At 44.6% G+C, this 26,078-nt stretch overlaps 2 protein-coding genes and 1 long non-coding RNA gene across 4 annotated transcripts in view; 2 read left to right on the forward strand and 1 right to left on the reverse strand.

Moving 5' to 3' along the window:
• CP (ceruloplasmin) overlaps positions 1–26,078 on the reverse strand; it is a 324,621-nt gene that overhangs the window by 267,886 nt on the left and 30,657 nt on the right. The window lies entirely within an intron of this gene.
• Positions 2,253–25,992, forward strand: HPS3 (HPS3 biogenesis of lysosomal organelles complex 2 subunit 1). Of its 2 annotated transcripts, XM_081862196.1 has the most exons (17): positions 2,257–2,547; positions 3,365–3,859; positions 4,691–4,865; positions 6,272–6,360; positions 7,900–8,092; positions 8,916–8,997; positions 10,275–10,429; positions 11,268–11,376; positions 11,515–11,696; positions 15,450–15,630; positions 17,022–17,252; positions 19,534–19,719; positions 21,021–21,209; positions 22,034–22,141; positions 23,170–23,376; positions 25,310–25,400; positions 25,679–25,992. In XM_081862196.1, the coding sequence occupies exons 1-17, from the start codon at positions 2,325–2,327 to the stop codon at positions 25,804–25,806; spliced, it is 3,024 nt and encodes a 1,007-aa protein (XP_081718322.1). In that variant the 5' UTR covers positions 2,257–2,324; the 3' UTR covers positions 25,807–25,992. The 2 variants fall into 2 exon arrangements, with proteins under 2 accessions (XP_081718323.1, XP_081718322.1); XM_081862197.1 differs by lacking the exons at positions 23,170–23,376; positions 25,310–25,400; positions 25,679–25,992 and adding an exon at positions 22,747–23,161 and having other exon boundaries at positions 2,253–2,547.
• LOC309342430 lies at positions 11,704–12,966 on the forward strand. Its single transcript, XR_014156806.1, has 3 exons — positions 11,704–11,848; positions 11,879–11,931; positions 12,186–12,966. It is a non-coding gene; the product is annotated as an uncharacterized lncRNA (long non-coding RNA).

The following is a 26,078-nucleotide window of genomic DNA, read 5'->3' on the forward strand; positions in this document are numbered from 1 at the left end:
CGCCCGCTGCCGAATGGCTGCTCTTACCCATCACTCGCTTCCTCCCGTCCAATGAAGCAGGCCAGGAAGGATGGGCGTCCCGCCCGCCGCGCGAGAGGGGTTATGGGGGCGGGGCAGCTCGGGTTTCCAAAACCAAAAGAGCATGCGCCCTGAAACAATAATAAGAAGCGCACGTGACTAAGTAATTCCCGAAGGGCGGCATTCGCGCCTTCCGCGTCTTTTACTTTTCTTTTGCTAAGGCGCTTGAGTTACTGCTTCTCATAGCGTGCCCGGTTGTGTTGAATATGTTATTGTTATGTTTGGTATGGAAATCTGATGAGTGTTGTAGTTGTGTGCATGCTTTTTCAATATACGATGATAATTCACAAGTGTGTGTGTTAGGAATCTTGAGGTCTTAGATATATGTTAAATGTTCATAAGTGTACCAACCAAGCACGTACATTGATCAGCACTGGAAGACCGACTTGGAACCATTTTTGATTCCCAAACTGACCAAATGTTTTCTCTGCAAAGTCAAAGGATAATGGAAAAGCCTCCCCATTGTCTTTTCCTTCAATGTCTTAAGGGTATGTCTGTGTTTGAATAGGGTGTGAGCCTGTGACATGGCCCAGGAACTAAGTATTTATCATTACAAAAGACTGGCCAGGCTCCCCAGGCAATCCAATCAAGTAACCTGCCAGACAGGAGAAAAACAACCACAGGAGAAAAACAACAGTCAAATTTCTGTTTTAGACAGCCTTTTCTGTGATGTAGGTATGAAGTATCTGGCGGGTGGTCTTAGGTTATACCCCTTCTGTGATGTATGTATGATGTTTCTGGGGATGGTCTTGATCTACAGGGTGGCAATTTCAAAAGTCCATATAAGGCCTTGCCTGACATTGTTCTCGGTTCCTCCTCCTTTCCTGCTTGTGAGGGGAGTACCCTGTTGCAACAGATCAATAAAGATCAGGCTTACTAACTGCTTTGCTTCTCAATATTCTCTGGTTGGCCTCTGCTATTTTCTCCTACCAATAGGGAACCTATGTAAGGACTCTATATGGGCTCTTGGATACCCCATAAGGGAAAAAGGGCAGATTTTTGTTTACAACATGTGTATATATGCACACTTTTTATATATATAAAAAGTGTGTGTGTGTGTCTGTCTGTCTGTCTCACACAAACATAAAAGCATGTAACGGCAAAGGAGTCACTTATGGTTCATTTGGGCAGCATTCCTAATCCCATTTACCTGGGACTAAGCCCCATTGACCTCAACAGTGCAACGCAGCTGGCCAGAATTGAGTTGATCTCCTTTCTTGGTTGTTAGCTGTTTTAGGCACCAAAGGCATGGGCGTAGCCTGGGGAGTGCATGGGGGCAGCTGCCCCCCATCAAGTAAATAAACAAAAATGCTTAACTAACTGATCAATCGCTTCGCAGAGCTCAGTTCTGCCTGCCCCCCCCCCCCCGCAACATAAATTTTGGCTACGTCCATGACCAAAGGTGTTAAAATGTGAGATATAAATTTAAATAATACTGTAAAGTGCAATTAGTTCGTTGTAACTTAACTTCTCCGTAAACACAGCAGAAGAGTGGCGCGCAGGCATATTTTAACCCTCTTTTGCTAAAACCATGCTGGCACTGCGTGTCTCTCGAGTTCTATCTTGCGTGTACAAAGCCTTTCCCACACTGCTGCTTTAAGAGTCGTCTATTCACAAGTGCAGCCCGATCCCAGCTAAGTAACCGACGGAGCTGAAAAGCAAGTATTCCTTGCAAGTATGTGCGCCTAGGGGCTCTGATCCTGTGCACATTTTACCTGCCAACGGGTCTCGATGAAGGGGGGGCGGTTCTTCCGATGGTTCTTGTGTAAGATTGCACTGCTTGGCACCAGAACTTAAGAGTCGTCTATTCACAAGTGCAGCCCGATGCCAGATAAGTAACCGACGGAGCCCAGACGCAAGTATTCCTTGCAAGTATGTGCGCCTTGGGGCTCTGATCCTGTGCACATTTTACCTGCCAGCGGGTCTCGATGAAGAAAAGGGGGTTTCTTCCGAGGGTGCTTGTGTAAGATTGCACTGCTTGGCACCAGAACCAGTGCTTTCCCCAGGTTTGGGACCCCGCACCTTTCTGCGTATGCGGACATTAACCACGGGTATAAATGGGCCTCCGCCCAGGGCCGCTACACGGCGCTACGATGCTGCCTTTGTGGGAAGCCGTAGCGAGGATCGGGGGCGCGGCCGACGCCTCCTTCCAGCTGACCGACGTGGGGCGGTGCCTGCCGCGGAAACTGCAGTTCTGCCAACAGCAGCGGCCGGAGGCGGAGAGGCGGCCTGGGCGATCGGGCACCATGGTGCAGCTGTACAACTTGCACCCTTTCGGCTCGCAGCAAGTGGTGCCCGCCAAGCAGGAGCCGGCGCTCTTCTGCTGCGGCCGAGACACGGTGCTGGTGGCTTGTGCGCCGGGCGCCTGCAAGGTGGAGGTGTTCGCCGCCGGCCGGCCGGAGCTCTGCGAGCCCCTCGGCTCTTTCTGCACCCTGGGGCGGGTGCTGCGCATGGCGTACAGCGAAGTGGGTAAGTGGCAAGCTGGGCAAAGCGCCCAAGCAGAGGGCGGGATCTGTTTCATTCGTTGCAGGTCAGCCCCTCTTCCTCTTTCTCCGGAAGAGCTCGAGGCTGCGCGTGCAGGATCGTTTTCCCCGCCGCCCTAAGCCCATGCCAATTTGTGCTCACAAAGATCCTGCGAGATAGGATCGCCCAGTGACCTTCGTGGACTAGATAGGATTCTGAGCAGTTGCGTGTGGCCTGAGCACCCGATGACACTGCCGAGTAATTCAAGAAGTGTACACATGTTATAATGCAAATGTAACTTCCTTTGGAAATTCCCAGAGGTGTACCCGTGTTAATCTCCAGCAAGATAAACAACAGTCCTTTGGCATCTTTTGAAGACTGAACAAAATCCTTATGGAGTACGCTTGGCATGGTCTACAATCTCTTGTGTATTTGCCACTCAGGGCAACAAATCAGATGCAGTGGCCTGTTGCTCTTAAAGGTGACACCATACAGTGGTACCTCTGGTTAAGTACTTCGTTCCAGAGGTCTGTTCTTAACCTGAAACTGTTCTTAACCTGAAGCACCACTTTAGCTAATGGGGCTTCCCGCTGCTGCCGTGCCACCGGAGCACGATTTCTGTTCATGTCCTGAAGCAAAGTTCTTAACCTGAGGTACTATTTCTGGGTTAGCGGAGTCTGTAACCTGAAGCGTATGTAACCTGAAGCGTATGTAACCCGAGGTACCACTGTATTGCTATTTTTCACTTGGTAACTCCCCAGCTTATGTATGGTGTACATATTGATTCTGTGTTTCAAAAATGCTTCTATTTTTCCCTCCGCAGGAGACTACGTGGTCACTGTTGAGGAAAAAAACGAGAGCCTCTTCTTGCGAGCTTATGTAAACTGGAGGTGCATGTCAACTGGGAACTCCCGCATCTGTGTGCGGATGATAGGCCATAACCTGGAGGCATCCTATTCTGAAGCGTCTAAGAACCAAATTACAATTGTAGAATTGCCCCTTTCGGACCCCCCATTGTGCTTTTCCTGTTGTCCTTTAACTGGAGACCTGCTTGTTGGCTGTAAGAATAAACTGATCTTGTTCTCCCTGAAGCATCTGGTCAGGAGTCAGAATGTGACTGTGCTGGACTTCGAACGTTTGTTAATTTTGCACATTGATAATGTCACTCCTGCCGAAGTTGCATTTTGTGCTGGATATATAGCCATAACAACAGAACTAGAGGTCCTAATCCTTCACCTGGAAGCTGGTGTGGAAGCAGCAGGCAGGAGTAGACAGCAGGCCTGTGACTCTGTAGAGTCTGAAAGGTTGTTCAACAAAGGTTGGTATAGCATGGCACTTAAAATCTCCAGAGCAAGGCTTTGTAGTCCTTGACTTATGTTTGTTGTTGTTTTTTTAAAAAAAGTCTTTCGGATGGAAGCAGAGGCCGGACAAGCTGATAAAACGTTTCCTTCTGTAAAACTAGCCATCATGATAGTTGAGAAAAGATTTATTTTCAAAAGCACTGCAAGCTGTAGATAGTTAGAAAACACAAGAAGTTGAATTAATATTTTAAGATTGGATCGAGAGCACGGAGGCAGCTATTGAATTTATCTGTAATGGCACATCACAAATCCTCTTGATCAAGTCTTTGCAGGTCAGCACAAACAAAACTTCAGTTCTCTCGATCCAGCCCAATGTTTGTATATGTGTTTAAAAGAACAATAACAAAAAAACCAATCAGGTCATGCAAAAGAAAAAATAAAATTGCACTTAACCGAAATAGTTCCATCTTGGCATATGTTTATTATGCACAGATCTAAATGCTACAGTCTCTTTTCAGGCATGCTGAATCTTTTGGGAGGAGCGGGAACGTGGGTTGCAAAAATTTGAATTTCCATTCATCTCAGTTGTTCGGTTTTTTTGCCATCCATGGTTAGAAATGCCTTTTAGGATTTGCAATTCCAAATTCCTGAACTTGTTGTATAGTCCTAATTTGAATGCTTTCATGAATATGAAGACTTTTCTCCATACTGTTAGTTATACTGTAAGTAGCAGTTGTTTAAGTAAGGCTGCTTTTATTCTTAGGACACTGAGCACGTCATAAGTTCCTAACCGTTCTCCCCCCCCCCCCCCGGGTTATAAACCTGATTCTTTGCTCCATTTATTAAAGGTGTAAAAGAAGAACCTGATTCAACTCCGTTTGAGTCGGATGACTTTGTTATCTGCCAACAGCCTGTGGAGCTCTTTGGGGAAGAAAGCAGGCAGTGTGGAGTATCTGTTACTCTGGAGTCAACAGGCTTAGTCGGTGAAGAGTCAAACTTCCAGTTGCAATATGTTCTGTACAGGTAGTCAATTTTATCAAAAAAATATTTTAAACGAAGCCATAAATATATATATATTGTTATTGTTAGCATCCGTCTGTCTTGAGAGACAATGGAGTGTGGCCTCTGGGGCTGAAGTCAAACCGCTATGTTAGCAGCACTGAAGTGGCCTTCCTGGGCACAAGCCTGGGCACAAGACTCCCCCTCAGCCTCGTTGATGTGGTCCAAAGGAAAGCAGAGCAGTATATTTGGCACCAGTTTGGCTGCAGGACTTGCAAGAAAGAGGCATAACAAGCTGTCTTAAGGGCTCCACTCTGGATTTGTGTAGAGTTTACTCTTTAACATTTTCTTCTCCAGAATATATCTCCAAGGTAGTGGAGATTTAGGATCAGAATTTTCCTTCTCCTAGATGGGCTACATTCCCAGGTTGACAAGCCCCACCTGCCCCTCACTTCCCTCTACAGCATGTGCAGAAACTGCCTTCTTAACTATTGGCCCCACTATCGGATCCATATCCAATAGTACATATGTAACTAATAAATCATTGATCATTATTCCACTCTAGGTTAGAACAGAGACCAGTGAGCTAGTTTGAACAATTACATTTTGACTTAATATGGTGAGAAATGAACAACTCTTTTCTCACTGAAACACAGCCGGTTCCTATTTTTTATTTTTATTTTTGCTTTGCATGAGGCATATTTAAACCAAGATGCCTTTAACCATACAGTCATACCTCTGATTGCATTCGCTTCATGTTGCAGATATTTGGTTTGCGAACGCGGCAAACCCGGAAGTGTGTATTTCTGGGTTTCGCCATGCATGCACAGAAGTGATCTGCGTGCTTCACGCATGCGCAGAAGAGATCTGCACACTTTGCACATGCGCAGAAGCGATCTATCTCGCACGCACAGTAGTGGCGCTCTACTTATGGACTTTTCTGGGTGCGAATGGATCGCGTTTGTAAGTAGAGGTACCGCTGTATATTCAGTGTTTTGGTCCAACCATGTACCTATAGCGGTCATCTTCACAAGCTCGGGGACAACTCCTCCCCTTGTCTTCAAGCTTAGAAAGTGGGACAGGACCATGGCAAGCAAAACAACCTTACATGAACTGGGCTCTACATGATGGAGCTGCATGTGGCAATAGAGATTGTGTAGCCCAACACCTTTGGCTCCCTAGTTGTTGTGCATATCATGCACACTTAGTAAGTGGGTTCAGTCATGGGACAAAAGCCAGTTGTATCTCTGTTGGTGACCATTTTAGCTGTTGGATATTCATATTGTCGTCATTGCAACCTATTGCCTTGGTCCCATGGGTTTCCATGTACTTGCCTGTGCATTGAGATGCAAGTTTCTGCCTCACAGCAGTGCTTCAGAATATCCTTACAACATTCTTGGAATTGTTTCACCTGTCATGTTTCTTTTTAGACGTTTTGCTCTAGACATATCCTCCTTTGCCTTCTCTGGCGACGATGCCAAGCTGCACTCTCTCCAGCTGCTGCCTGTGTATGTAACAGGTAGGTTTATGACATCTGCATTTCTTCGTGGGCATCCACCACAATCTTTCTGGGGGAAAGGGCTAAGTAAAGCATTGGGAGCAAATGAAAACTGGGGATTATGGTTCACTGGGAAGCAGCCCCCCTTCCCCCCCAAAAAAAACCAACCCATATTAATTATGCAAGATGTGGGAAAGCTAGAGATTATGAATCTGGGTGTGAAATTTGTTTTTATATATGTTGTCAATTTTTATTATAGAATTGCTTTGAGCTCTTTCATGGGAGGTGACTTATAAATGAAATTAAAGTAATAAATAAAGGGGATTTCAATTAAATACATTCATTCAAAGCATAGCTCTCTAGAGTGTTTTACAGAACTTCTATGACATAAAAATCCTATTCCTAAAAATCACATTGTCTTTAAATAACGTTAGGAGTAATTTAATCACAAGAGTAGTAGCTGACTCTGATTAGATGTTTATATATAATTTTAAATGGCATAAATCTTTAAAAGTACATTATTTTGAATTTAGCTTTGAATGCCTAAATGTCAGAAGTAAAAGAGAGCTTTCTTCTGTATGAAATTAAGGATTGAATTTCCTTTATAAAATACTGGTATTATCTTAAAGTTTTCTCTTGGCTTTCAACACTTTTTATAATCTGTCGGTGCTTCACAACGTTAATCATACTCTGAGTAGACTTTAGATCTATCACTGTCTCTTTTTCCTTTGCTTTTTTGTGGCGCTACTGTATGATCAGACATGTCAGCATATTCTGTATTTCTGATATATAAAGCAGGGGCTGGAGGAGGGGGTCATGTTGGATCAATTGATGCTGGAATGGGTGTCAGGCAGGGACGCAATTACATTGTAAGAAGAGTGTGCATTAAATGTCGGCTAACATTTAGTCAAATATTAAGTTTATAAATTTATTTATAGAAGCATTTATATACCGCTGAATCAGCAAACCTATCAAAGCTGTTTACAACAGTAAAAGGATAAAAAACATTGCATGCTAAGGAGTAAGTATAGGTGATGATTTCCTACAAATGCCAGCATTCCAACAGAGCTCTGTCTCATTACCAAAATGGCTTAGGGTACCTCTCTTTATCCTTTGACAATTTGTCAGTAAGCTGGAGAGTTACTTGATCAAATCAAGAGTTAATAAACGTTCCCATTATTATGTTTTGGTTTGCTTTCACTCTTGCAGAATAATACTCTAGTGCAGGCATCCCAAAAATCGGCCCTCCAGATGTTTTGGGACTACAACTCCCATCATCCCTAGCTATCAGGCCCCAGTGGTCAGGGATGATGGGAATTGTAGTCCCAAAACATCCCTGAGTTTGGGGATGCCTGCTCTAGTGCTTATAGGCTACAGAGTGAAAGAGCTTTATCTCAGAATTCCTAACTTGAAAACAGAAACCCCAGTGAATGTAACGTGGGCTGCTCTCTTCAGTCACGGTTAAATATATTTCTAAAACATTCTGCAGGATGTCTGAGAGCTGATGCCTCCCTAAAGAAAAGGACCCTGGGGAGTAATTGCTTTCTTCCTTTCATCTAGGGAATTCTGCAACAACTGGCGGAGCTGAACCAGCTAAGCGAGAACTGCTGAGTCTGTTCTGCTTTTTTTCTCTGCCTCACATTGGATACCTCTACACGGTGGGCAACTTAGTGGAGCTGATTTCCACCTACCAGTACTCAGAGAGATCCCAACAGGCTGTACTCACCCCACAATTCCTGCATGTTATCACAAGGTATTATAGCCATAGTTCAATTTAAATACTGCATTTTCCTCACACAAAAATTGTGCTCGAAGCAGGGGTTTTTTAAAGAATAATAATCAGTTGAAATACAATAATAGCACAACACATTGTTGGCATTTGTCTCGAGAAACAATGCAGTGTGCATCTGAGGGTGAAGCCAAACCACTGTGTTATCAGCACCAAAGCCTGGGCAGTATCTGTGAATATCCTGGGGTGCCCAGACATAAGGCCTGTCTCTTAGCCTTGCTGATGTGGTCCAAAGAGAAGAAGAAGAGTTTTGGTTTTGATATCCCGCTTTATCACTACCCAAAGGAGTCTCAAAGCGGCTAACAATCTCCTTTCCCTTCCTCCCCCACAACAAACACTCTGTGAGGTGAGTGGGGCTGAGAGACTTCACAGAAGTGTGACTAGCCCAAGGTCACCCAGCAGCTGCCTGTGGAGGAGCGGAGACGCGAACCCAGTTCACCAGATTACGAATCTACCACTCTTAACCACTACACCACACTGCAAAGCAATATATTTGGCACCAGCTTGGCTGCAGTAGTCCTAGAAGAAGGCACATGAGGCGCTTGGATAGGAACTCCACTCCAGATTTGTTTACTCCTTTGCCTTCTCTCGAACATATCCCTAAAAGCAGCAGAGGTTTAGGATCAGATCTGTAATGCATACTGGGTGTTGTGTCCATCACAGACCTGTTGAAATCAATGGGTTTAAGTTCAGTAAGCATCTAGATATTGCAGCATGGGCATGGGTACTTTATAAGCATGGAGCGATGCAAAACCATCTATCCAATGGCTTTCTTTTTCTTCCCTAGCAACAACCTGCAGTGCTTTACTGTGAGATGCAGCGCAGCAGCAGCTCGTGATGAAGATCCATACATTGATACAACGCTAAAAGTGAGTGGATTCAACCCTCAGATTGGCTCCTCATGCCCACAGTTCACACCTGCATCTTTGCAAAGCAGTGGCAAATGACTTGCAACAATCCTGAGTTTCCTTTTGTTTAGTCCTTGTTGCTTCCATCTGGTCAGATAGTTTGGCAAGGGGATTTTGCAGGAGTTGGGGATTACTGTCCTGTAGGCCTTAAGCCTAGGTTGGAGGACCCTGAGCACCTTTTCAGGTGTTGTTGGGCTCAACTCCCATCACCCACTGCCAGATAAACATGTGTGAAGGCATTGTAACAGTGGGACGTGGGTGGCGCTGTGGGTTGAACTACAGACCCTAGGACTTGCCAATCAGAAGGTCAGCAGTTCGAATCCCCACGATGGGGTGAGCTCCCGTTGCTTGGTCCCAGCTCCTGCCAACCTAGCAGTTCGAAAGCACATCAAAGTGCAAGTAGATAAATAGGTACCTCTCCGGTGGGAAGGTAAACGGTGTTTCCATGCGCTGCTCTGGTTCACCAGAAGCGGCTTAGTTATGCTGGCCACATGACCCGGAAGCAGTACGCCGGCTCCCTTGGCCAATAAAGCGAGATGAGCACCACAACCGCAGAGTCGGCCACGACTCGACCTAATGGTTAGGGGTCCCTTTAACAGTCACCAAATGAAAAGCAGGTATTAAAAACCTGTCTCAAATTTATGCTGGGCGGATTTCAGTAAGCGTACAGAGAAGCTTTACCTAGTTTTCTTCAGCACTCTGTTGGGACTAGAGGAGGAGATGGAAACCTTTCTCTTCCACTGAAGAGAATGGAGAAATCCTGAGCTGTTGCCAATTCCACGTTTCAGCATGTGAAAAAGATATGCAGCTTACATACCTCTGTTAAACCTGTAGACCTTTAGTCTACATACCGCAGTGACTGAACCATGAAAGGGCTTATGTCAAATCAAATCAAAATAAGCTTTATTGTACTAGCCAGAGGCCATGACAAAACCATACAAACTCTGTCAGGAAAAGGGGGACGACGACTTATATAACACTGTAACTATGTAAAAAGCAGAGCCACTGCCTGAACGCTCAAGATCATAAAATGCAGGTGCACATGTAGATTGAGAACTTCACACGGCATACAATATTTTCCTATTTAGACCCCTGAATCTCCCTTACAGAGGGTTTATGTCCTTTTTTTTAAAATGTCAGTCAGCTTGGAAATAATCAGCATGCCACTCTGGACCCTGTAAGAAACTTGAACCTTTAATAAGCTTGCTCAAGATAACTAAAGAACCATTTCTTCACAGGCTTGCCCCCCTGTGTCCCTGGATGTCTGTGCCTTGAGGATGCAGCTGTTTATAGGGCTGAAAGCTATTTCTCACTTCAAGAACCACGTCATAGTTTTGACAAAAGCAGAGACCGAAGACATTACAGAGAGAAAAAAGCCTTCAAGGAGACTCCTGTGAGTTCATATGTTCAAACACAGGCTGGCTTGGGACATGTCTGGTGGCATCAGTAGACGTGATGGGGGTACATGCGCCCAACTTTACCCTATTGTAAACGTTGTAAGAGTTAGAATTGGGATGAAATAAACATGTATGGAAGTGGATTTCAGGGACACCCTTTTCACTGTTCTTGTCACCTTTTGTGTCTGTAGAAGCCCTCCATGCATCTTAGAGCCAAGATTTCTCAGGATCCTAAAATGCATGGAGATGCTTCATAGATGCAAAAGTCTCCCCCTTCAGACTTCATCACCTTCCAGCTCCAAGGAAGTCAGGGCTATCCCACTTGTCAGCACCACCCTTCCAAAAAAAAAAAAAGTTTACTTTAGTTTGAATGTCTCAGGAAGGCTCTTGATAGCATAAATAAGTGAAATACCTAAAAGACGTAATTATGGGTACACGTGTATTTTAACAGCCAGTGTGGTATAGTGGTTTAGAGTACTGGACTAGGGCCTGGGGGGTGCCAGAGTTCAACTCCCCTCTGGGTGACCTTGGACCAGTTACTGCCTCTCAGCCTAACCTACCTCACAGGGTTGTTGTGTGCGTTGGAAGAAAAGGTAGGACATAAATGCAAAAACATAGAATCATGAGTTGGAAGGGACCTTGAGGGTCATCTAGTCCAACCCTCTGCAATGGAGGAATCTCAACTAAAGCATCCATGGCAGGTGGCCGTCCAACCTCTGCTTCAAAACCACAATTGAAGGAGACTCCATAGCCTCTTACTGTCAGAAAGTTCTTCCTGATGTTTAGTAGGAATTGCCTTTCTTGTAACTTGAGCCTACGTCCTACTTCTTTCAGCTCCCGGAAGTCAGATAGCATCAAACCCAAGGTTTCTCCAGAATCTGAACCTGGCTGGAATTTATACATTGTGAACACAACTTCAACTCTCCTGCTTTACAGAGAAATGGTACCTTGCACTGCTTTGGGGGTTTTTTTAATATATATATATAGAAAAGTAGCATATTGTAACAATGCATTTGCTAACTTCACATAAGGTCTGCAAGCGTTCCCCTCCCCCTTATGGTGTGCCCTGTTTCTGCCCTAGGTAGAGTACAGCAAGACCTATGAAAATGTAAGAACGGAGAGTTGTATCCACCTTCTAAGTGAGGCTCACTTATTAGTCAGAGCAGCACTAATGGACCCTGATCTGAAGGAATCGGCAGAGAAGGAAGAGCTCCTAGCAGCATTACAGGAAAGCTGTGCTCTCCTAGGAGACTGTTACAGCAGGTTTGGATTTCTTAGAAGTCGCATCCAAAAATACTTAGGCTTGGATGATTTCTGTTGTTTAAACGTCTTGTATAGTCTTTGTTAAACCTTCCTATATAATACAAAGATGTATGCATGGGAAAGCAACAACTTGCTCTCTTTTTCCTGCTTCCGTCAACTCCTAGCATTGCTGCTTCGTACAGCATGTCGATGGACATGCAGTCTCTGCTTTCTGGCACAGTCGTAATTTACAGTGGTGCCCCGCAAGACGAATGCCTCGCAAGACGAAAAACTCGCTAGACGAAAGAGTTTTCCGTTTTTGAGGTGCTTCGCAAGACGAATTTCCCTATGGGCTTGCTTCGCAAGACGAAAACGTCTTGCGAGTTCCCCCCCCTTTTTCTAAGCCGCTAATAGCCGCTAATAGCCGTGCTTCTCAAGACGAAAAAACCGCAAGACGAAGAGACTCGCAGAACGAATTAATTTCGTCTTGCGAGGCACCACTGTACATAGGCTATAGATCGAAGCACTTCCATTGTCAGCTGCCTGCACTTCTGTAAAAGCAGGTGTGGCGAACCTTTGGCCTTCCAGATATTGCTGAACTACAACTCGAATCATCACTGGCCGTGCTGGAGTTGTAGTGCAGTTTTGTTTTGACAAGCAGCTTTTACATACTCACTCCCAGTAAATGAAAATGTAGCACTATTGGACCCCGCAGTATTGCAATTTTGTTGGCAGCTTGCAGATGAATGGGGTTATTAGCATCTTTTCAGGGTCTACTGCGTTGACACTATTCTGAAAAGGGGGTGGGGTCCACCAAAGAATTGAGGAAATGAAGATTCCTTAGCTGCAAGAATTGAGGGAATGAAGATTCCTTAGCTGCTATTCATCCATGCTCTTCATTGCTTGAAGAAGCATGAAACAAGGTTTAATCCTGCAAATCTTGTTCCATATTTATTGGAGAGCTGCTTTGTTGTCTGTAGTGTACTGTTTGGATAATTCCAGTGTCTTCAACATTGTGAAACTTCTCAGTTATTAAATACACTTGTGCCTTGGTTTTCGAACAGAATGCATTCTGGAAGTCCGCTTGACTTCTGAAACATTTGGAAACCAAGGTGCAGCTTCCAATTGGCTTCCAATTGCGCAGGCGTGCCGGAAACAATTGCAAAAGCCGCATCGGATGTTCAGCTTCCAAAAAAAGATCGAAAACCGGAACACTCACTTCCAGGTTTCAATCATTCGGAAGCCAAAACATACAAGTACTAAGGTGTTTGACAACCAAGGTACGACTGTAGTTACCGTATTTTTCGCTCTATAACACGCACCTGACCATAACACGCACATAGTTTTTAGAGGAGGAAAACAAGAAAAAAATATTCTAAACGAAACAGTGGATATATGATTTTTGTGGTTCATGCTGTGGCCACAGACATGTGATCTGACGGTGAGTTTGGGGTAGCCCAATGCAAAAATCCTGAGGATCCATGTGGATCCATGCTTTGTAACCACGTTTTTGCGCCATTGCGACCCCATGAAACAGTGGGTGCGTGTGTTTTTTGGTGCAGGCTGTAGCCATGGATATGCTATGTGATCTGATGGTGAATTTGGGGTGACCTAGTGCAAAAATCCTGAGGATCCATGTGGATCCGTGCTTTGTAACCACGTTTTAAGTGGGGAGGGAAGGAAAAGAACTCAAGGGACAAGGAGCTCGCGTGGGGGGTGTGGAGAAGGATGCTGCTGATAATGCAGGAGAGGCTCCTCTCCGGCTTTGCTCCTTTAGAACAAGCAGGCTCTGCGTCTCTCCCTCCTCCCCGGCAAGGAAACCATGATAGTAACCACTCTGAGACAAATCAAGAAAAATTGCGACCAACACTCTCCCCCAACGCAGTGAGGTCAAAACACAAACACGCAGAGAGGGAACTGGCCCTAAAGTCGCAGGGCGCTGGGGGAGTGAACGGGAAGCAAGAGAAGGAGAAGGAGCCCTCACACACAGAGAGACACACAGAGTGTCAATTCTAAAGTCGGAGGGACAGCGCAGGGAGAGTGAACGGGAAGCAGGAGGAGGAGAAGGAGCCCTCTCTCTCACACACACAGACACAGAGTGTCAATTCTAAAGTCGGAGGGACAGCGCAGGGAGAGTGAACGGGAAGCAGGAGGAGGAGAAGGAGCCCTCTCTCTCACACACACAGACACAGAGTGTCAATTCTAAAGTCGGAGGGACAGCGCAGGGGCGCAGGGAGAGACGAAGGGGAAGCAGGAGGAGAAGAACGATAGCTCAAGCACACACACACACAGCCCCTACAGTGGCTAATCCAAAATCGGACAGCAAAAAACTGCAGGCAGGGACAGAGAGTACGGGGTTGTTTTAAAGCAGCCAACCCCGCTCTGCTTCTCTCCCTCCTCCCGGCTAGGCTGGCTGAAAAGCTTCGCTGCTACTTAGCAGATCAGTGGGGAGGAGAGAGGAACATAGAGGACGGTTTTTTTTTTAAAGCAGCCAAGCCCGCTCTGCTTCTCTCCCTCCTCCCCAGCTCGGCTCGCTGACAGGAGCCGCTTACACCTGCTTTGCTGTTTCAAAGCAAGCCACAGACTGCTCACAACTGCAGCAGATTCCCCCGCCATCTGTAGGCATTCGCTCCATAACACGCACAGACATTTCCCCTTACTTTCTAGGAGGAAAAATCTGCGTGTTATGGAGCGAAATTTACGGTACCTTGGTATGTTTTGTTTCTTCCTTCCTTCCTCTATTACAAACTTAAAAATGGAAAGGTAATGCTGGCGGTCAACAAAAGAGGTTTAAAGACTGTCTCAAGGCAAATCTTAAAAAATGTAGTCTAAACACTGACAACTGGGAAACACTGGCCTGTGAGCGCTCCAGTTGGAGAACAGCCTTTACCAAAGGTGTCATGGGCTTTGAAGACACTCGAACTCAGAACACAAGGGAGAAACATGCTAAGAGGAAGGCATGCTTGGCAAATTCACACCGTGATCAACTCCCGCCCGGAAACCAATGTCCCCACCGTGGAAGGACGTGTGGATCCAGAATTGGCCTCCACAGTCACTTACGTACTCATTGTTAAAACCGTGTTTATGGAAGACAATCTTACTCAGCTACAAGTGATCACAGAAGAAGAAGAACGTTTTGTTTCTATTTGTTTATTCACACAATACATCAACGGGTTCCTGTAACTCTTATCTGTTACTTATTTTTGGAACCGCTCCTTGCTTTAATTCAGCAACAGCTGGAGGCCCAAATGCCCCTTACACCTGTCTCATAGGGACATTGTCCTACATGCGGAAGCAATACTCCATTGTGGGAACAGGTTGGCTTGCACTTTGGATCTCACTTTGATAGTGGTCCTTCATTGTGACTCTTTCTTGAACATTCCATAAGGTATTCCCCCATCCAGGTTATTTGCTCCCCATCCATTAGGCTGTGCTTAGAAGTCATCTTGGTTTGGTTGCTACTCATTGAAAAAGATGAGCTAATATCAGCCTGTCAGTATTGGGAGTATAAACCTTACAAGTTGCTGACACAGCCATAATCCTGGCATAACAGTGAGACTTGGCCTAATATGAAAAGCTTTTTATTGAAAGTATCTTGTTAATGCAAAGAGAGGGACTCTTCAGCTCTCTGGATGTTACTGGATGACAACTCCTGTCATGTGAGGCAGAGTCCCAAAGGGAGCCAGGTTTTCCATCCCTATGCTGAAGCATTTCTGTTAAGATATATGACTCTTCATGTAGGTTTGTCGTGTTTAGTAGTTTCTGTACTTCCAGGTTTAACACCAAAGACTTCCACCTTGCTCTGCCTTACTACAAGATGTCTGGTCTGTCCGTGACGGATGTTCTGAAGAGAGTAGACCCAACGTTTGAAGATAAAACGCATAAGTACGAAAAGGGGATTATTTTTTACTTGTATCATTCCCTTTGTGAAGACATAGACGAGGAGCTGAGTGAAGTAAGACTATGGTTCCTTTTGTTGTTGTTGTTGTTGTTTCTCTTTCTCTGTAGAAGATGGATTATTCTGTGTTCATTTGTGACAGATCATTTGTGACCAACCTCCAGAATGTACCTTTTGATGTAATATCTGTATGCCACTTTTCTTTAAAGCAGCTCATAACCGTTGAGCAGGAGGACGGCAAACATTTCCATTAATGTAACTTCCTCTTGGCTTAGTCAATAAGCCTCTGGCTGGCTTGTCAAATGACTATCATGTGAATAACTTTCCTTTTATGAGAGTGAAAAGTATCCAAAAGTATAATCTGAGCCAGCCTTTGTAAAAAGGAGCTACTGTGAAACTCAGAAAGCTACAATTTACAATTCACTGTTGCTCACTTTTCGTTTATGAGATGTAAAAACTGTGTTGATATTTAGATCAATTTGGGAAAAGGTGTTACTGGTGGAGCATCTTCTAAATAAGAAGTTCCTTTTCTGGAAAAAAATAAATAAAGGTGACTTGTTGTTTGTACCTAGTTAAGTGGTATAACGCAGGTTGGAAGCCCTTTGCTCAAAATCTCTCTACCTTGCACTGAGAGCCCTTAGGCTAGCCTCTTATCCTCAGTGGTCCTCTATATAAAATGGAGTGATAATACAGTCGTAACTTGGAAGTCCTGCAGCCAATCGGAAGCTGTGGAACCCGCGTCAGACATTCAAGGTTCCAAAGAACGTTCGCAAACCGGAACACTCTCTTACGGGTTTGCGGCGTTTGGGAGCCAAAACGTTCAATTCACAAGGCATTCAACTTCCGAAATACGACTGTACTGTCCTGCTTTAACCATTATTGAGGAAATTATGCAAAGTTCTAGAAGCACTTAGAAAAAGCCATGTAACTATGTGAAACTTTAGCATGTTGCTATCCTAATTGGGATCTGTGGATGAATGAATACTACAACTCCCTAGGATATACATCGGGATAAGAAACCTATGGTCCTATAACTCCCTAGGATATACATCAGGGGTAAGAAACCTATCGTCCACCAGATATTGTTGGACTGCAACTTGCATCATCCCTGACCATTGACCATGCTGAAGGGCACAAAGCAGCTTGTGGAGGGCCACAGGTTGTACACAGTGGAAGTAGATTTGAAATGGATGTCCCAAACCAAGATGCTTGTGTGTGACCCTGAGATTACCTGCAACCTTCTCAAGAACGAAATAATGGCTTCAGCTGCTCTGCGTTTTAAAAAAACAAACACTTGAAACAGATAAATTAGTACTTGTTCCCCTAGCACCCCTGTTGATTTCTGGGTGAATTATACAGAACGTTCATGGCTAGAAAGAGGCCTTGTATTAAAAACAAAGCACAGCTGTTGGTTTGCTTTTTAAAAACACGTCTCTTTCTTTTACCAGGAACTGGCAGCCAAAGTACTCCATATATTCTACCCTGCTGAGTCGAACCAAATACCCCAGGTCCTCTGCAGCCCTTGCATGAGAAAAGTGTCTCCTGAGATAGCAATCGAATATCTGCAGAAAGTAGAAGAGGTTGTGCCATCTGTTGTGGTGACGCTAACCAAGGCTTCTATGGCTCTGAAAATGGGAGACCCCGATGGATGTAAAAGTGAGCTGGACAGCTACGCGGAGGTACACCCTGCTGGCTATTCATCAACATTTGTGTCAAGGTTGTTGTCTTCCGTACCGTTATGTGCAGTGGGAGTGAGCAGAGAACCAGGGTTGTTGAGAAAGTTCTGTTTCCCCTTCAGATATACCGGGGTGGCCAGTTCCCAATAGACTGCGATCTGCTCACAGAGTTAAAAACTGGCAGTGTTCTAGGCTCAGGTCAAAGTTGTTGTTGAGCTTTTTTTATAGGAGCCAAAGTAGTTGCGCTTCTTTGGGGGGAGCCAGTGATCTACCACAGAGGTCCAGTGATCTACCAGTAGATCACGAACTACATGGTGGTCGTGCCTGAGATATACGACATGCTTCCAGGTGGCACGGGGTTGTGAATGCCTTGCTTCTCATGCATTCAGGGTTTTTTTGCAGCATCCAGTCAATGTCACTGGCATCAAAATGGCAGTCCTATATCTCTACCCATCCACCCAATTTAATTCAGATTTTCTCTGTTATTGACAAAATCCAATAATATATATTTAAAAAAGCAACAGCAACACCACCTGTTGCCAGTGACGTTTGCAATATCTCAGCAACCCATTAGCTACAGGCTAGAAGCAACTACCATTGGTTGTAGTTATTTGAAGCTTTTCTCCATGTGGACACATGGACTTGTTCCCTGCTTTGGGGAAGAACAGAAAGTCAGCAGTAGAGCTGGTTTTATATGCAGGGGGTTCCAGCTTCAATTCCCAGCATCTTCATTTTGTTTTGTTTTTAAAGTGGAGCTAGTAGGTGATAGAGCGAAAAGTCGTTCCTGCGATCTGCTTCCTTTCAGAGCAAACATTTCTGGGCTGGATAGGCCAGTGATCTGACTGCAGTATAAGTCACCTTCCTGTGTTCTTGCTTGTGGCAATTGGGAAGGTGGAAGTGGTTAACATTGACTTCTGCTCTCCATTTGGTTGAACGATCCTGCCTTTTTAGGCAGGGATTTGGAGCCAATGGCTCTATGGTCCTTTCCACATCTATGTGTCCTTTTGGGACATGTGAACAGAGAGAAGGGAATGTGGCAAAGAAAGTAGACGAGTGGAGGCAGGGAAAATAGGCCTAGTGTTTATGGACAATTTGGTAGAAGATAGTCATTGTGAATCAACAGCATCTTTCTCTTGCACAGGTATATGCATGCATTTCCCCTCCTCCTTAATCCAGTGTTCCTCAAACTTTGGTTCCTGCTAGCTAGGGGTGATGGGAGTTGCAGTCCAACAACAGTGGGGGAACCCAAGTTTGGGAAACCCTGCCTTAATCCCTCAGTTTCCGTGCATATTAAGTCAGTGTGTAGGAAGACAATTCAGAATCGATACATGTTTGTAATCCCATTTCCTATAATATTGTCGTGGCACCTCTCATATCCTGATCTGTTTTCACCTTCCCTTTGCATATAATTCTCCTGTGCATTATTGTGGCGTGATTCTAGTGTGTGGAACTCAAAGTTCTCTTCCTGTCTCATGATCGCTCCTGATGTTTTAAGCCACTGGTAGGCAAACTAAAGCCAGGGGGGCCAGATCCAGCCCAATCGCCTTCTAAATCCGGCCCACAGACGGTCCGGGAATCAGCGTATTTTTACATGAGTAGAATGTGTGCTTTTATTTAAAATGCATCTCTGGGTTATTTGTGGGGCAAAGAAATTTGTTCATTTCCCCCCAAAAAATATAGTCCGGCCCCACACAAGGTCTGAGGGATAGTGGACTGGCCCCCTGCTGAAAAAGTTTGCTGACCCCTGGCTTAGGAGGAATAGTGCACCTATTTCCAGACTTAGCTGAAAGTAACAGGTAATAGGCTTCCTGCTAAACCACAAGGAACTGGCCCTGGGATCTTTCTCACCTTCCTCCTCTGGAATGGGAACTGTTTCCCACGGGGGATTATTAGTTAACCGTTATGTTTGCACCAAGCTGTAAGTGGGAGAAACCAGCTTTTATTTCCTGGCTCGAGTGAGAGCCTAATTGGCTGTACGTGTTCTTAACGTTGCTGCCAATGCAACAGTTAACCACAGTTAGACAACTTGTGCTCTGTAGGAGGAGGGTGGGGAGGACAAGGGAACATGCAGTCCTGTTGATTCCCCCTATGAGTAAGCCATCAAGAACATTATCTCTGCCCTGGTCTGTAGAGATGAGTAGGATTTAAATGTTCACATTGCCTTGGGCTGTGTTTGTACCAGAGCTCAAAAAGTGAAACTGAATCAGCCCTCTTTCAGAGTAGAGTGGGGAGGAATGCCAACATCTAAATCTTCTCTCACGTTTTTCTATTTTTTGGTCTGCAGATGATGTTGGTGTGTGGTTTTATTGTGGAGCCGAGACTCCTGAGACAGCAAATTAAAGGGCAAGTTGTCCCGACTGAGCTTGCGGTTTATCTTAGGGAGACGAGGCCCGGATTCCTTGTGGCTTCAGTGTTGGCTTTACACGAGAATAGCAAAATTGAGCTGGAAGAAGCAGACGCATACATCAAGGTTTGATATTTAGCTTGTATTAATAGTTTGTTTATTTGGAACTTCCGGAGCAGCCTGTATCCCATCATTAAACAAAGGAAGGACAAACTAAAAGTGTAATTCCCATCTGTTGGAAGAAAGTTGGAGTCAAACTTCTCATACAGCTCCATAAACAGCAAGAGGAGAGTACAGTGGTACCCCGGGTTAAGTACTTAATTCGTTCCGGAGGTCCGTTCTTAACCTGAAACTGTTCTTAAACTGAAGCACCACTTTGGCTAATGGGGCCTCCTGCTGCCGCCGCACCACCACTGCACGATTTCTGTTCTCATCCTGAAGCAAAGTTCTTAATCCGAGGTACTATTTCTGGGTTAGCGGAGTCTGTAACCTGAAGCATATGTAACCTGAAGCGTATGTAACCCGAGGTACCACTGTATCGTAAATTCAACAGCTCCCTTCCTCTTTGTTGGCTAAGGGGCATAACCAAAGCAGCTGTTGTTGTTGTTGTTGTTGTTGTTGTTGTTAATAATAATAATAATAATAATAATAATAATAAATTATTTATACCCCGCCCATCTGGCTGGGTTTCCCCAGCCACTCTGGGCGGCTTCCAACTGAATACTAAAAACACAATACAGCACAAACATTAAAAAAACTTCCCTAAACAGGGCCGCCTTCAGATGTCTTTTAAAAGTAAGATAGTTGCTTATTGCCTTGACATCTGGGGGGGGGGGCTGGGGGGGTGTTCCACAGGGTGGGCGCCACTACCGAGAAGGCCCTCTGCCTGGTTCCCTGTAACCTCACTTCTCGCAGGGAGGGAACCACTGGAAGGCCCTCGGAGCTGGACCTCAGTGTCCGGGCTGAACGATGGGGGTGATTCTCTTGGGTACATCATTTTTTTTACATTACACCCACATATTCTATACTGATGCATCTGGAGATGTCTCCCCCACTTAACGTTTCTGATTATCCCTCCTTGCTTAAAGGATATTTGCTTAAATGACTGCTCCCCATATTAAATAGAGGGTGCCCTTTGCGTAGTCGCATGCAGCCCCCTGGACCCTATGTGGCACCATTAGCACAAGCTTGGCTTCGCCTTCCCCAGGTGGGATACCTGGAGGTCTCCACCTACCTCAGCCAGTTGCCCAATCCCGCCTGGGGAGGCGTTGCCAAGGTGACCAGGCCAAGGTAGGGGGAGGGACAACACTGCCCACACAATAGCGGGAGGATCTTACCTGGGAATCGTCAGTTGACTCTACAACAAATCGGCTACATTTTGTGTTTGTGTGTGAGTGGCTCTTTCCCTTAATATTTTGGAAAAACAGATGCTGAGTGCCGAGGAGGAAGATGCTGTCCCCCAGCTCTTAGTGGACTTCTGGGAAGCCCTTCTTGTTGCATGCAGTCAGAAAGAAGTGGTACAAGAGCTGCATTTTAAACTTGCTGAGCAGTATATTTGGAGGCTCTCCAGGAAGCAGTTGCCCAATACTAAACCGCTGAAAACCACTGAAGATCTGGTAAACAGAGTTTGTATCCTTCTCTCGTGTGTGTGTGTGTGTCAGGGACCATGCTGAGGAGGGCTTCACCGACAAAGAATGGCAGGAGCCCCTCCCTCCTCTTGATCCTAATCCTGAATCTTCCCAGGAGCAGGAGGACAGTATAGATTTGGAACAGTGGTTTGCAGAGGGGTGTAGCTCAGAAAGCAGAAGCTGGGAAATACTGGATGGGGAACAGCTAGCAGAAGAAACACTAGAAAAGAGAGAGAGTTAACAGATTCACAGTCTCTGGATAGTATCTACACACACACCCTTCCCCCAAAGTCATGGAGAGCTCAGAAAGTGTCAGAAAAGAAAGCGCAGAAGCTACAAGCTCAGATTACAAGATGTTGGAGTGACGTAGATTAAATAGGGACGGAAGAGGGAGTGACCCTTAATTGGGATCACCGCCATTCTGGGAAGATGTTTTCTTTTGTTCTTCGCTGTGTTTATTAGAGAAACTAACTGGTAAGAATTGCCTTTTGTTTGATTGCTCATTTACAGCCATACATTCCCTGAAGCCTGACAGTATGTAGGTGTACAAACAGGTTTGAATGGAACTGCATCAGTTTGGTTCTAGATGAAATGGAGACTTTTATAATATTGGGGGGAAATAATTCCTTCAGGAGCACTACATATTTCAAAACAAATGATTTACAACCGTAATTTAGTCTACAAATAAACTGGGAGTGCGCTTTTGTTTTGACCCCCTCAAATGAGGGAATCTTAAATGAGGACTTGTAAATTAGACATTAAAATGCGTAGAATGCTAATGGCCTTTTCTTTTTCTTTTTGCACTTCTTCAGATAAATTCCTGTGGTCATTATGGACTTATTTTTCCTTGGGTTACGTTCATGATGTCATTAATTCCTCCATCTGACCAGAATGCTTCTGACGACCTTTCAAAATTACAGGTATAAAATGCTTTCAGTCCCCTGCAACTTTTCTCTCTATAGCCCAGTGATAAATAACATGGTGCAGAGCTGTACCTATGGGGGGGGGGGCTAGATGGGTTTTATTGCCCCGGGTGAAGCCTCCAAAGGGGCACCATTGAATCTCTCAGTGCGTGTATGCATGCTTGCACAAATGCACATGGTGTGTGTGCCAAACTGGGTCTTTGACCTGGGTGAAATAAAGCCTAGTTTCACCCCTGCATGATGCTCTCCAGAGGTTGTGGGCTGCCATTCTCATCACCCTCAGCCAGCATGGCCAAAGATCAGGAGCTGTATGAGTTGTAGTTCAAAACATCTGGAAGACACCCCACAGCAACCCTGAGCCCTAGCCTCTGTAGATTAAAAAACACCTGTGTTTGATCTCCTTTAAGGCATGTGCAGGGACATGGTTAATTTTAAAGAGATGCAGTACACAAGGCTTTAATTAGCTGAAAAGCTGTGGTGCTCAATATGCGGCCAGATTCCAACTCCCATCAGCTCCAGCCAGCATGGCAATTGGTCAGGAGTGATGGAACTTACAGTCAAGCCATATCCGGAAAGTCACAGGTTCCCCATTCCTGTCCTAGGCTTTTCTGAACCATTTCTTCAGCCTTGAAGACACTGGGGCTGAAAAGAAGACCCACTGCCTACAGTTAGACTGAATGCCTTAAATGCATGTCTCAGGTCAGGCCGGAAATATCCCAATACGCAACAAAGGCATCGTTCAAAGCAAGAATGACCCCAAAAGAAGTAATGGGCATACAAGTGAGGATAGCAGACATGGGTCTTAATCTAAACAAGGGAATTAAAAATTGCATTGGCTTCCGTTTTCCCTGGCTCACCTGGTCTGCCAAGCTGTTCTTAATGATGAAAACATTGTTTGGGGGTGAGAGGTTTTTTTTTAATTTAAAAAATGGTTGTGGCTTCCAGTCCATGCCTACATTGGTATGGCTTGGTTTTTTCATTGTGTCTTAAATTCTAGATGTAATGTTTCTGCCCCCACCCTTCAGTCTCTCTTATGTAGTCCATACTTCAATATACCTTCCATTCTGCCACTGTTGGAGGCCCTTCCAGAAGAGACTATTCCTGGCCTGAGCATCCACATTCTTTGCGATACTCGGTTAGGGCAGTATGAGAGATCCATTGACAAACTTCTAGAAAGATGCCCTCAAGCCATCATACCCTACGCCCAACATGAATTGAAGCATGAATGTCAGGTGAGCTTTATTTATTACCTTCATTCAGTCTTAGCTCTGTTTTTTTTCCTCTCCTTTAAACCCATGAACAAAAAAAAAGCACTGCTAGAAAATCATACAAGTATTTGTACTGCTAACCTTTCCTTAACTTAATCCACTTTCCATGCATTTGTTAAACAGGATTAACATAGCACAAATATTCAATACTTTGCTCAGGCATTTTTTTTAAAAAAAATGCTCACAGTTGAAATGTACTTCAGTGCTTGTGTGAAATGCTCACAAGGCTTGCTTTATTCTGCTGGATATAGAAAACTGGTGTTCTTTGGAGAAGACACACCTTGGAGGCTGTTTGTTGCTTTCCTGCTCCAGTTTCCTCTGCCGCCTTTTCACCATCACACTTGATGTTACAAAGCTCCTTCTGTCCTGAAATGTCATGTACATGCTGATGTCGTGTACATTGTTATTGATGGGCATTGCTCCATCCACCATATAGTGACTCCATTAGTGCACAATTATAAAGCATGGTTAAATGCTGCGTTGCCAACATTCAGCAAGTCTAAGCAAAGCTTTGGGCTTGTGTATTGAACACACACACATATACATACATACATACACACATACATACATACATACATGTATACATGGTCCCCTGTGGAGATGGTAATCTGGAAACAGTGGCTCATGTTCTCCTGTCCTGTCCCCTTAATAAAGATCTGAGGAATGAGATCATCGCCCCACACTTACTTACCATCCCAGGCCGCCCATCTGAGGCCACATTGTTCTTTCTTTTATCAGATCAAAATGATCAGACAACAGCAAAGGTTGCTGGGTTTATTGAGGGTGCAATGAGATTAAGGGCCACTATCTGAACGATAATCTTGGTCATTTGATTGCCCTTTTTACCCATTGCTGTCTTTTTTATTTGTATGTATTTTATTTGTATATATTGCTTGTTTTATGTCGCTATGGCCGTTGGCTAATGCAAATAAAGTTTATCTTATCTTATCACATATACATGGCTTGCATGAGGACTTTTACAAAGCCTAGTTTCTCTTTTATTAAATCTTGGATTAGCATTTGCATTCAAGCAAGGGAGCGTAGTTGTAAAACTCTGGCCAGTCTCATAATAAGCCATGGGTTGTGAAGCTCAGTTGTATAACCGTTGCTGCAATTCATGATCCTAATGTGTACAATGTGCTAAACTGAGATTCCTAAAATGCAAGACCAAACTTGGTAGAAGTCCTCCTGGAGAGCAAGTCCAACACTTGGACTTGTTTGCATTGTGCTAAACCGTGGTTTGGTGTTACTTGCAAATACAGCTGTTATGTAAGTTACACCGATGTAATATTGTGGAAGTCAAGATTGTGTTGAGGTGCTAAATTGTGTGTGTGTGTGTGTGTGAGAGAGAGAGAGAGAGAGAGAGAGAGAATGAGAAAAAGCTTTTAGTCTGCAAAGAAAAGCTTCAAATATAATTTGAAAGTTATAGGCAATGCTTGCTTCACTCTGACACCTAGGAGTGGGGCAGCATTTTCAATGTCCTGCTTTTCTCCCCCTGTAACAGTGGAAGGGAACGCATTGTATAAAGTATATATAATTTTGCATGATTTCTGCAGGTCACAGAATGCAGCTTTCCTTGCCGCTGTTAGGCATTTTGTCACTTCTTTCATCTCGGCTTGTACTTTGCCCTGAATTCTTAGTATCACAAGAGGGAGCCATCGCTCTTGTTTGTTGCTAAGTTTAAGAAGAACCCTGACAAGCTATACTTCACAGATATAAGAGTGACAAATATAAATATATATTGTATTTAAAGGTGCTCCTTTAAGACAGAGTGTTGTGTTTTTGTGTGTGTGTGTGTGTGTGTGTGTGAAGAAACAAAGAGGTTGGATTCCATTAGGAACATCATAGCACTCTTGATATTTTCTCCCTCTCTCCTTGGGTCTTGCGGCTGGCTTAGGCTCTATGGTGGAACAAACTCCTTCCTGAGCTCTGTAAACGAATCAGAGATCCCGGAGACAACTATTCTGTACTCCTGTCATCACTAACAGGTAAAGAAATGTGCTTCTTGTCAGTTTGTGGATGTGCAGAGTCTTTGCAGTGTGGGGTTTTTTTTAAAGCTTTTAGATGTATAGATGGCTGCCATGGGGGGAGGGGGGGGCGCCGGTGCTTTTAATGACTATATTAAAGAAGTGGATTCAGAGCAGATGCTAAGGGAGCTCATTTCTGCACAAATCGCAACACTTTCAAGGCTAAATGTAGTTAGGTAAAGTAAGAATTGATGGCTAAAGAGAATCTTGTTTAAACATGGTGTATCTTCCCTTCCCAGAAACGTTATCTGTCATTGCCATGGAACTGGAATTGAGGGACTTCCTTAATGTCTTACCAGAGGATGGGAATGCAGCATTCTTCCTGCCACATCTGCTTCAGTGCAGCAGAAGGAAACTAGTGACCTAAGCACAAGAAAGGAGGGCTGCGTGATCTCTGAGAAAACGTTTTGCAAGAGAAAGTACTCAAATGGACAAAAGCTCACTCTGCAACTATAAATTCAATACTGTAGATATGGGGGGGGGGTCTTCAGCATTTCCCTATGTGCGTGAGAAGATTGGTTGACACATTAAAATATAAATATTGGCACATTAATGTAAGTTTGTCTATGTAATTTTTAAGACTTTGCCTATTTTAGCTGTTTCCTGAAATCCTATCCTAACCATCTCACTCCCCTTTCT

This window comes from Podarcis erhardii, assembly GCF_964252035.2.
Source record: "Podarcis erhardii genome assembly, chromosome: 5".
NCBI classification, from domain to species: Eukaryota; Metazoa; Chordata; class Lepidosauria; order Squamata; family Lacertidae; genus Podarcis; species Podarcis erhardii.